This window comes from Quercus lobata, chromosome 8, assembly GCF_001633185.2.
Source record: "Quercus lobata isolate SW786 chromosome 8, ValleyOak3.0 Primary Assembly, whole genome shotgun sequence".
In the NCBI taxonomy this organism is placed as follows: domain Eukaryota; kingdom Viridiplantae; phylum Streptophyta; class Magnoliopsida; order Fagales; family Fagaceae; genus Quercus; species Quercus lobata.
Window position 1 is genome coordinate 58,689,656 of NC_044911.1, and position 12,262 is coordinate 58,701,917.

Below are 12,262 nucleotides of genomic sequence, written 5' to 3' on the forward strand. Positions count from 1 at the left end.
GTAGTATTTATTATTGCTCCACTTTCATTGAGCCACATCAATGTCACATTTCAGTTCACTTTAGTTGACCTGGTCCATTTCAGTCTATTTGGTCAACTTCAGTCTATTCCATCCAATTTGGTCTATTTGGTCAATTTCGGTCTAATTCTGTACATTCAGTCTACCTCAGTCCATTTCAGTCATTTCTGTCTCATTCGGTCCAGTTCAGTCCACATCAGTCCATTTTGGTCCTTTCGGTTAATTTGGTCCAGTTTGGCCCATCTCAGTTTATCTCAAAATAGATTTAGGTTGAGAATACCTATTTAAAATCCCAATTTATTAAAAAATATAGATCTCAAACTCATACTCATAATAAAAGGCATTATTCACTCCCCATTTATTAAGTGGTGCATGTGATTAAGCTCACAGGGTTGTTCTAACTTAGATTCAAAGTCACTGGAAGCTGAAAAAACTAATCAACATGGGCTATAGAGTTCTAGATTTTAAAGATTTTTTATTGGTATATTGCACATATATGTTGCATCTTGGATTCACAAATCAAGAGAGATGCCAATTGCCCTTTTGAGAGGAGCCAGAGATGTAATAAAATTTTGTAAATATATTAAAAAAATAATAATAGCCTAAACTTTGGGAGAAGTGTGCAAAAGACAAAGGGCTCCACTAGACAAAAGATCATTAAGAAACTGCAAAAATCATAATCGAACCCTTGCAGTTGGTTAATATTTTTGTTTTCTTTGGCTAGGAAGGAACAAGAACCATGGAGTTGGTCAACAGAAAATCTACTGATCATTGCTTTAGTAAAGAATATTTTAGAGGTTTTATATTCCCTAGGGAAACTTTTCACGCTACCCTTAAGGCCTTAATGAATTTCTTATTAGTTACAACTTACAGGTGTACAGTTGGTTAACTTTTTGTTTGCATGCGTTTATGGAAGAAAAATACTAAACACTTTTTTAATATTAACATCCATATTTATAAATTCTAACATTAGGGTCTAGGGAGAAGTTCTGCGATACTTAATGTAAAAATTATCAATTTAATTTCTTTTTAGTACAGATAAGTGAGTCATTCTAAGATTAGTACAATTCAATTTCCATGTTAGTTAAGTTTCTTGTAACTTGGTAGTGTTACTTGGTTATCTCATAAAGGTGAACTTAGATTTGAATTCTCAATTCTTCGTTACTTGTTGTAAAGGAAAAAAAAAACATTTTTCATATAGGTAATTACATTAATTTGGGCAATAAGAGTGGGGTTGACGCTTATGTGAAACAAGGATTACGTAAACATTATTCTTGAAGTGGATTTTCACTTAGTCCATCAATTTTACATGATGAGCTAACAGTCTTACCATAACCATTTGTATTTGTTTCTAGTTGTAAGGACCTCCTAGCTAGAGGCTGGCACGTAAAGTTCGAGCACATCTACCATAAAGCAAACTTTTGTGTAGACCAACTAGCATAAAAAGGAAGAGGAAAGTAAGAGAAATATCATATATATATATATATATATAATATGAGTATTCATCTTTTGTTATACTCTATATTTAAAATATACATCAATTATATATGTAAATAGTACTATTATCTGAATTATACTAGTGTATAATAAAGATAATATAATTGGTGATTACGTGAAGTGATATTATATCAATTACAATTGTATTAAAGTTTGCTATAAATGTTGTGCAGATAACATTACTAAGAGCAATCACATCAACTCGTGCAAATTTTTTGTCTATTTTACAAGAAAAAACCTACTTTTTCTATTTTACACATCCACTTTTACAAAACACTCACATCAGTTTATCTATTCTACACATTTATTTAATAAAATATTCATTCTTTTTACATTTTTTATTATTTCCTTCCCTCTCCTCTCTGGCACAAACTCACCACCTCGTCTTCTCTGTCCACACCCACCCCAGCCAGCCACCCTTCAACAAAATCCGGCCATTGATTCACCGATCTTCCACAATAACAACGACACAACAACAATCACAACAACAATGATTCATCGATCTTCCACAACAATGATTCACCGAAACCCAGTCAAGCCAAATCATCACCCAATCGGCGGCAAGATCATCAAAACCCACCAATGAACTAGAAAGCCAAGCCGATCAAGATCAAAACCCACCGACCCACACCCACAATCAACCAAAAAACCAGGAAAAAAAAACCAGCAACCAACAGATCGAAGCGAGATAGAGGCCTCCAGCAGGAGCAAGATCGATGCCTCGCAGCACCGCCACCTCCTCGCGATGACCGCCGGCCTCAAGCTTAACCAAAAATGGATCAAAACCCACGAGATTCTAGGCGACGACCCGTCGGAGAACTCCGTTCGTGTTGTAGGCGACGGACTCGTCCGGCGACTCGGCTTGCTCGACCTCGTTCTCATCAACGGTGATGGCGATCAGCGGCAGCTAGAGGAAGAAAAATTGATGAGATGAGAGAAAGAGAGAGCTGTGCTGTGCACCTGAGAGAGAGTGAGAGTGAGAGTGAGAGCAGAGACAAGAGAGAGAAAAAAAAGAGCGAAAATGAGGTTTTTATTTTACTGTATAGATAACATTATTTTAAGGGATAACTGGGCTACAGTGCCCGTGTAAATTTACACGGATACTGTAGCTCGTTGAAAATTTTACATGATTTTAGACGATTTTAAATGATCTGAAGCAGACCGTTTTTTGATTCAAAATGTGTAAAAATAATCAAAATGTGTATTTTATACATTTATAAAAGAGCTGGTGTGGTTGCTCTAAAAGAATAAAGTAAAATTATTAAGGACATGCACCAGTCAATATTATATCATGTTAGCACCAATCAATATTATATCATGTCATGTTATTTCAAAGGGATATAAATATGTAATTTGTTGAGGAGATGTAATGAATGCAATCCAACTACTCTAGAATTCCTTGATCTCTCCTCATTGGCCAGACCTATAAAAGAGGTCACTGATCACCACTAGAACTAAAATTAATTAAGTTTTTTTTTTTGAGAAATAATTACAACATGTTACTAATCTCACAACTTGAACTCTTTCCTTTTTGATCTCAAGCACTTTGTACATGGGAAGGTACCAATTCAACTACAAAACCTTTGGCAGAACTAAAATGATTTTAAATTTTCTTTATTAATAAACTGTTTAATCATAACTCCCTGACTTTTATTTTTTTGGCTGGAACATCAAGTTCAAGCACCCAATCATATTGCCGCGAAATATAGAAAGAAACAAACTAACTATAAAGTTACAGTTAAATCAGTTCTTTACTTCGCAAATTTTAATGTTACTTTTATTTCTTTTTCGTTTTCTTTAAGAAAACAAAGATAATATTTAAAGCTCTCGCCAGGACTCTTGAGTCCCTAGAGACTCACAAACTAGATCTTGGAAACAGGGGCATTACCATTATCACTCCCACACTAGCTAACTCCAAACGTGCTTACTTTTTCCTTTTCCTTTTTCAGTGATAAGCTTTCTCTTTATCTGTCTCTTTTACACAAACAGGCACGCCTTCTTTCATTCAAGTTGCTCTTCTTCAACATTGTTCTAGCTGGATGATTATAAAGAACTGAGTGAGAATGCAGAGGTGGGTGATCCAAATGTACGTTCCTATCTTCATTTTCTGCACTATATTGGTTTAGCTTGAGCAGATATTATGTGTGAAGACATGTGTCATTCCAATTGTTTGTACTTTACCTGGATTTTATGTGTTCTTTATGTTCCATTCATTACAAGCGCTTCTTTTATTCCAAAAGATAGTATTTTGATTGATTGTGGTGGAAGTAAGGCGTTGAAACTCGATGATGGCCGAGTTTTTGAGCCTGATTCTTGGAGTCAGTATGTTGGGCTGTCTCCAAATTCCCACATTGTGGTTTCTGGAAACAAAATAGGCAAGTCAAATGACTCAATTCTTTATAATTCTGCTCGGGTTTTTAAAGAAACTTCTACCTACACTATCAATACTAAGCAGATTGGCCGCCATTGGCTAAGGTTGCATTTTTGTCCAGTGGAGAGTCCACATTATAATTTGAAATCTGCGGTATTTTCAGTTGTGGCTAATGGAATTGTGCTGCTTCATGGGTTTTCTCTTTCCAAGTCAGGCAAACAGTCCTGTCTTTTTAAAGAATATGCAATTGAGGTGGGTGGTTCAAGTTCAGAAAAGTTGGTGCTAACCCTGTCTCCCTTCAATGGTTCAATTGCATTTATTAGTGGAATAGAGGTAGTTTCTATGCCTGAGGGGCAATTCCCTCCTAGTGCATTGCCTGTGCCACTAGGGCCTGCAGTTGAGATCCCCACTCATGTAGCTTTTGAGACGGCTTACAGAATTAACATGGGAGGTCCACTTCTAACTCCTAAGAATGATTCACAATCGAGGATATGGGAACCAGATCAATCTTTTCTTGTTCATGCTGCTACAGCTCGGAATGTAGTATCTAATCCCAGTTTGGTCAAATACCTTGATGGGGTATCAGTAGAAATTGCACCCAATTGGGTTTATGCGACGGCACAAGAAATGGCGGATGCAAATGTCACTGATCAGAGGTTTAACATTTCATGGGCATTTGAAGTTGAACCCATGTTCACCTATCTTATTAGGATGCATTTTTGTGACATTGTTAGCGCAAGTCTTCATAATTTGGTTTTCAATGTGTATATTAACAATCAATCTGCTCTAGATTCTTTCGATATCTCAAGCAAAACAATGGAATTGTCAGCTGCTTACTTCATAGACTTTGTTGCCAATGTTTCAATGGTCTCAAATCGGATTTTGGTTCAAGTAGGTCCTCCTGATCTAAGGTATTTCCCAACCAATGCAATTCTAAATGGTTTGGAGATAATGAAAATGAGCAATCCCAGCGACGGCCTTGTCAGAAATCTTAGACCAGATTATATTGATTCCAAGACCCCCAAGAGAAAAAAGTGGGTACTGCTGGCAATTACTTCTTCAATCGGTTTTGCATTTTTGGTGCTCATCTCAGCGGCTTTTTACTTGTATTTGTGCCATCCAAAGAAGCCAAAGCGGCAGAGCTCAGTTTGGTTGCCACTTGCTACACACGTAGGAAATTCTGATAGCAAAGTTACAATTGGTAGCTTTGCTTCAACAGCACATTCTCGTAGTCTCAGCCGTGTTCTAGCTTTCTCTGAGGTTCGTGAAGCAACAAAGAACTTTGATGAACACTTGGTTCTTGGTGTTGGGGGTTTTGGGAAGGTTTATAAGGCAGTGCTAGAAAATGGGGATGTGGTTGCAGTAAAGCGAGGAAACCCAAGATCCCAGCAAGGATTTACTGAATTCAGAAATGAAATAGAGATGCTTTCCAAGCTCCGTCACAGACACCTGGTTTCTCTTATTGGCTACTGTGAAGAGCTTGATGAGATGATCCTTGTCTATGAGTTCATGGCTGGCGGTCCCCTTCGTAAGCACTTGTATGGCTCAGGTCTTCCCCCATTAACTTGGAAGCAAAGGCTTCAAATTTGCATTGGAGCTGCAAAAGGTTTGCACTACCTTCATACTGGAGCAGCAGAGAGTATTATCCACCGTGATGTTAAAACAACCAACATACTACTTGATGAAAATCTCACTGCAAAAGTGGCAGATTTTGGATTGTCTAAATTAGGCCCCACTCTGGATCAAACCCATGTGAGTACAGCAGTGAAGGGGAGCTTTGGTTACCTCGATCCTGAGTACTTTCGTCGACAACAACTCACAGAAAAATCTGATGTGTATTCTTTTGGAGTAGTACTAATGGAGGTGCTATGTGCTAGGCCAGCTATAAACCCTTCTCTTCCAAGGGAACAGGTTAACATAGCAGAATGGGCCATGTACTGGCAAAAGAGGGGGCAGTTAGAGAAGATAATAGATCCCCATCTTGTAGGATCTGTTAATCTTGAATCCCTGCGAAAATTTGGTGAAACAGCAGAGAAGTGCCTAGCTGAATATGGGACTGACAGGCCCACAATGGGAGACATCTTGTGGAATTTGGAGTATGCTCTTCAGCTTCAAGACGCTTCTATACAAATGGTTTCGGCTGAGAACAGTGCAAATTATATTCCGGATATTCCAGAATGGGTTCCCCAAATTGAAACCGCTGAAGGTGGTGGTGCTGACAGTGTTAGCTACAAAGAATCTGATACAGTAACATCAAGTGGAGTATTCTCACAGTTGGGGGATCCAAGTGGAAGATAGTTTGGCAAGAGGTAGCCTCTAACATGAATTTTTGTTGAAAATGTTAGTTCTTGTATTTTACCAAAAACAGAAAATTTTCTTTTTACATTGAGTCTTGTATAAGTAGTCAATCTTGATCATGACTTCCAATAGGCTGACCTCTTAGAAGCTGATAGTTTCATAGCTTTTCAGATAAATGCAATGAAACGCTGACAATGAACGTCTTCCTTTACTTACATGGCTCGCTTCCCTGACTGATTCCTGTTTATGTTGCCACATGCTTAGTTTTAATCTGCCCAAGTTGATCTTTCTGTTGTTTGTGCTCATAATTATTAATTACATTTTCAAAGGTTTGTGTTTGGACTGCACTTGCGTGATAAAATTTTTTAATGTTCTAGAGAATCCTTTGTTACTTCTAGTTAAATTTTGAAGATATAGAATATATAATTGATGTTGATATGAAGCAGAAGCAATAGAGAAAAAAACAAGGATTTACGTGGTTTTGCTTGACAGCCTTGTTCACAGAGGAAGCCCCTAGCAGCTACATATTTACCATCATGAACTGTGTATACAATGAACCATAAGTAGTGTATATATAAGAGTTAGGTTCTCCCTAATTGGGCCTAAAATGTATTTGGGCCTCTTTGGCCATTACATTTGTAACCCATAAACGACAGTATCTTTAATACTTCACTTCTAAGATTTTTCTGTGGAATCTGCAATAACATTGTCTGGATCATAACAGCCATTAGTGAAGGACAGCCTCTGAATCCGTAGACAAAGGCAACAATTCTTTCTTACAGGCCAATGTATGGTGAGCACAGCTGAACAACTTTTGGACCAAACCCTTTGTGCAAATTGGTTTTAGATTATAAATTTTTCGGATTGTATCTTTGGCAAATATGATGTTAAGTAAAAGGTTACAACAAAATGGAACATGTAAAGTCAGAGTCTTGCAACTCCAGCTACCAAGAAATTACCCTGCAGAAGATTTCTGCCTCAAATCTTCCATTTATATCTCTGTTTCCGTCCCTTCATTTTTAGCATGTGAATGGGGAAGCCTATGTTTCAGTCTGTTAGTACTGAGACATCTATAGAAGTACTAGGATTTATTTAGGAGGATTTCAATGTATAATTAGTGAAGGTTCAGAAAATAGTATTAGACTACTAGTAGTAAAAACTAAAAAGTAAAAACATATTGAAAGGTGATGATGCTTCCTCAAGGTCAAGGACCTTGGAAGACAACTGAGTACTAAATTCTAACAGTCTAAATAAGTTTCAAAGGTCCAATTTTAGATCCATAGAAAAAAAATTCCAATTTTAGAGTCAAATAAATCAGAATATTTTTGTTAATGATGTCTAAGTCTCACAGACTGCTTAGTCCAATTTTAGCTTCCAATGTCTAGGTCCAATTTTATAGCTTCCTCATGATGTGAGCCAGGTATTGTTTCAGTCAGGCTCTTGAAATTTCATAGGTCAGTCCATTTAATCAGTACCATACCATAGAAAAACCAGTATTGCTTGCAAAATGTGATCCCAAAATTTTTATTCCAACCTCAGACATGATTATCAACTCTCTGGTATATCAGTGTCAGCTGGAATATCTGCTCAAACTTGGACTTATATGGGACAAAACAAACTCAATCATAGCAAATGATGCAGGTTGATGCACGAGAATTCAGCTCCTTTTGCAACAATTCAAAAACATGGTCGGTCCACTAGAGATAAAAAAGATACTAGTCCTTTTGTCGGCATTTGAAATTTATATGCATGATGTTCAAAGATAATTTGTCACCAAAGCAATGTTTTTTGAGAGCAACTTTTTAACATTGTGCAACTACTCTTTTCTTCTTTTATTTTGGACCATATATATAAAGCTACAAACCCCGCGTGCTTATTTCTCTTTCCTAAGACTTTTGGATGAACTTGAGCAGAGAATTCCCACTAAAATTGGCAACAAAGAAGAGACATAATTGCCAAAATAATTTGAGCATAGGTCAGTGAAACCACCATCTCGATTAAGTACTTCCCAAGAAACCATTCCATCACGGAGTAATAGCCAAACAGGCCCACTGTTTCTCACTTTTGAATGATTTTTCTATATCTTGTTTATTTATTTATTTATTTTTTTTTTTGGGTAGAATGGACATATTATTCAACCAACAAGAAAGAGAAAACTCAGGGCAAAGCCTGTTACAAAATACACCATGACAATCAGACTCAACAGAGGATATCAAGTCCGCAGGTGGAGCAGAATGGACAACAAAATCTAAAGGTTGTGAATGACCTGAATTAGCTAAACGATCCGCACATTTATTAACCTCTCGATAGATATGTTTAATACGAACTTGGGGAATTTGCAAAGCCAGATGCTTGCAATCGTCAAATATAGGTGAGATCACTGAGTTGTTGTATGAAGGATTGCTTAGAGATATATCTTGTTTATAAGCTTTCAGTATTATGATCTTGACAGCTAAATATGATACGCTTGAGGATATAGTTTTTTTTTGTTGCTAAGCTGATTACAATATACTCCTATGAATAATCATTAAGTGATGAATTTTATTCTTACTAGTCGTGAACCCGCGCGTTGCGCGTGATAATTATTTTATGGTGGTTTTATTAAAAAAAAAATTACAATTTAAACTAATCTAATAATGAGTAATGTATTTCATAATTATATTTTTATTTATTATAGGAACAATCATAAATGTAGTATAGGAACAATCCAAAACACCGAAAAAACATAAATTAAAAAAAAATTAATAAAACTTAACAATGATTAATTGAACCAATATTATGATAAATTTTTGTTTTTGATAATCTATGAAGGTTATTTTCATTGTAGAAATTATAATTTCGGCTGCCCAAAACATATTATCAAATAAACAATTATTAGCAAAATCTAAGAATTAAATTTCTATACATGCATGGTTACAAAATAATAATAAAAAAAATAAAATTGCAAAAGTTAAAATTTGTCACCTATCCGGTTATTTTCATTTGGCTAACATTTGCTTTTCTTTAAATAAATGGCATTATAGAGTACTTCTAATACAACTATTAAGAGTACTTTGTCCACCACAAAGGATTAGAAAATAAACAAAAATTAGTAAATTTTCATAGTTTAACATCTAAATTGAGTACTATAAACAATCATGCTATGTAACAGAATAAATACCAAATTATCCAAATCATGCTATGTAATAGAATAATATTATATTTTTATATGCTATATTTAATTCTTTAGAATGCAATAGGATAATATTTAACAATCAAAGAGAATTAAAAAAAAAAAAAACAACAATTTAAAAAACAAAACTAAATCACAATTTAAAAAACAAAATTAAATCGCATTAACCCAAAATAGAGTTTTAAAGAATATAAAAAATTATCAACCTAAAGTAGAGATGCAAGAAAAATAAAAAATAAAAATCCACCAAAAAATTTAGAGAGAGAGAGAGAGGGAACCTTTTTTTTTTTAGGGAAAACTATGCATAGAATAGAAAAGATAGTGACAAATTTATAGTAAGAGAGTGTGAATAAGAAGAGACAAAAATAAAGGAAGATGAAGGGAAATAGGAAGAATGATATTAATGTAGAGGGTAATGGGAAGATGAAAAGGTAAGGGAGGGAGAAAGATGGAAGAAGTAGTGGGGAGATGAAATGGCAAGGGAGAGAGAAAGGTTGGAGAAGTGTAAATATTAAAAAAATAAATGTTAAAAACAATTATAAGAAAATTGAAAAAAAAAAAAAAAAAAAAAAAAAAAAACCCTAAAGCTTGAAAGGCTTCAATGTTTTGTTTTAGGGATGGCAATTTTGCCCCGCCCCGCTTGACCCGCCCCTCCCCGCTTCGCCCCGTGCGGGTTTTCCCCACCCCGCAAAGGTGGTGGGGCGGGGATGGGGCGAGATTTTAAACCCGCACCACGAGGCGGGGCGGGGATGGGTTTACATTTTTTAGACCCACCCCGCCCCATCCCCGCCCCGCCCCACATTAATAAGGGTTAAAAGGTAATTTTTTTATACCCTAAAACCCTACTATTTAAACAAAAATATCATCATCTTTTTTTATTTAAGTGGAGATTCTTTTTGAAGAACTAGGCAATTTTTATTTTGTTGTGTATTAGGAGTTTGGATTATTTTATTGTGTCATACTATGAGATTTTTGTTGTGATATTATCTTGTTAAATATTTAGATAATATTAGTTAGTATTTGCTAAAAATTAGTTTGATTCAATAGAATAAATTTATTTATAATTTCAAGTATATTTTTATTATTGAAACATGTCATTTTATTTGAAAAAATGGTAATAGTTGTAGGGAAAATTAACATGAAATAAAGTTTTATAGTGTAGGGCGGGGCTTCGCGGGTCTTCGCAGGGCCTTAAGGGGCGGGGATGGGGCAAGAAATTTTCCCCGTCATGCGGGGCGGGGCGGGGATGTGGCAAGAAAAATCTATGCGGGGTGGGGGCGAAGATCCCATCCTTCGGCCCCACCCCGCCCCATTGCCATCCCTATTTTGTTTGTTTGTTTGTTTGTTTTTTATTTTTTATTTCCTTTAAGTTGAAAAGGCTCACACAAAACCTTAAAATTGAACTGAAAAATCTTTGGGTTGGGCTTGATAGTGGAACTAAATAAATAAGAGGTGAGTTGGATTAATTATACAGATTTATTATAGGGTGATAGTGAAAGTAAATAAATAAGTAGTGGGCTAGATTTATTATAGGGTGATAATGAAAGTAAATAAATAAGTAGTGGGTTGCATTTATAGGGCTGAATATTGTAAAAATCATTTTAAAATTGTAGGACATATTATATTTATATATATTTTTTAAAAGAATGACGTGGCAGCTGATGTAGTGTAATGTGAGAGCAGCAGTATTAAACGTTACGTTTCATCTTTTAGTAATATATAGATTTGTTTACTAATTCAAGTTTCCAAAAGTTTATCCTTTTGTTTTTGTATGTCATCAATTGAATTATCTTCCAACCAAATTATTGCAACAAACGAATTATTAAAAAAAATCATGTTTTTGGTGCTAAGTTGATTAGAATATACTCCTATGAATAATCATTGCGTGATGAAGTTATCCATTTTTGTTTACTAATTTAAGTTTTCAAAAGTTTATCCTTTTGTTTTTTACATGTCATCAATTGAATTATTTTGCAACCAAATTATTGCAATAATTGAATTATTAAAAAACAGAACTTGTTTTACAAGAAAAGCTAGTATATCTTCCAACCAAATTTTTACGGAAAATAGAATCCCAAAATAGGAATGCTGTAAAAATGGAAAGGTGTTGACTTTGGGGATTGAAGTTTACCTTATTTGTACTCATTTAAGTTTACAAAGTTTATCCTTTTTACATGTCATTGATTAAAGTGTATCCTTTTGTTATGCAACATAATTCACAATTTGTGGGCACTATTCAGTATTCACATGTGAAACTCGTAACCTATGAGTATGATGTGCATATGGCGGAAACACCATATACCTTTTACTTTCTACATCTATATTTTGAGATTTTATTGATAGCTTTATTAAATTTTTTGAAAACAAATTGGAATTTAACTTGTGGAAAAAACCTTGACTCTTTTTTACATCTTGGATGATATGATTGATATTGAAATTTTTGTAATTGGTTGAATGCTATGTTAAAAAAAAAAAAAAAAAGTATTGAAACACCCTAAACAATGATACCCCTTAACCCAATTTCTCTTGAAAAGTAAAAAAGCTAGAGCACATATCAGTATAACTCTCATTTGAGATCTTTCACAAAATATTGCTATATGCCTATACATGTGAGTTTAGGCTCCATTTGTTTCAAGGTTAACGCTTTTTTGAAAAATGATTTATTTTTCAAAAAATATTTTGTGAAAGAAATGAGTTCAAGTTACACCTAATATAACTCCATAAAAATTATACCTTTAATAAGCTATAGATTTCTAAGAGATTTAATGGTTGAAAAACATTATTAAATGTTAATACTTTCCATCTTACTACCTAATTAATACTAGCATTTTTTTTCTCTCTCCTTATTTATTGCCTTCCACTTGATTAAAGGGCACTACCATTTTCAATAACCTGCAAAACTTACA

At 34.8% G+C, this 12,262-nt stretch overlaps 1 protein-coding gene across 2 annotated transcripts; it reads left to right on the top strand.

The window, feature by feature from the left end:
* The first annotated feature begins 3,335 nt into the window (after window positions 1–3,335).
* Window positions 3,336–8,603, top strand: LOC115958582 (receptor-like protein kinase THESEUS 1). 2 transcript variants are annotated; one of them, XM_031077012.1, is made up of 2 exons: window positions 3,336–6,195; window positions 8,305–8,603. In XM_031077012.1, the coding sequence occupies exon 1, from the start codon at window positions 3,656–3,658 to the stop codon at window positions 6,182–6,184; it is 2,529 nt and encodes an 842-aa protein (XP_030932872.1). In that variant the 5' UTR covers window positions 3,336–3,655; the 3' UTR covers window positions 6,185–6,195; window positions 8,305–8,603. The 2 variants fall into 2 exon arrangements, with proteins under 2 accessions (XP_030932872.1, XP_030932873.1); XM_031077013.1 differs by lacking the exon at window positions 8,305–8,603 and adding an exon at window positions 6,909–6,927.
* Window positions 8,604–12,262: the final 3,659 nt, after the last annotated feature.

Coding starts and splice junctions, on each gene's coding strand:
- LOC115958582 (XM_031077012.1), top strand. CDS start 3,656: ATGTGTGAAGACATGTGTCATTCCAATTGTTTGTACTTTACCTGGATT.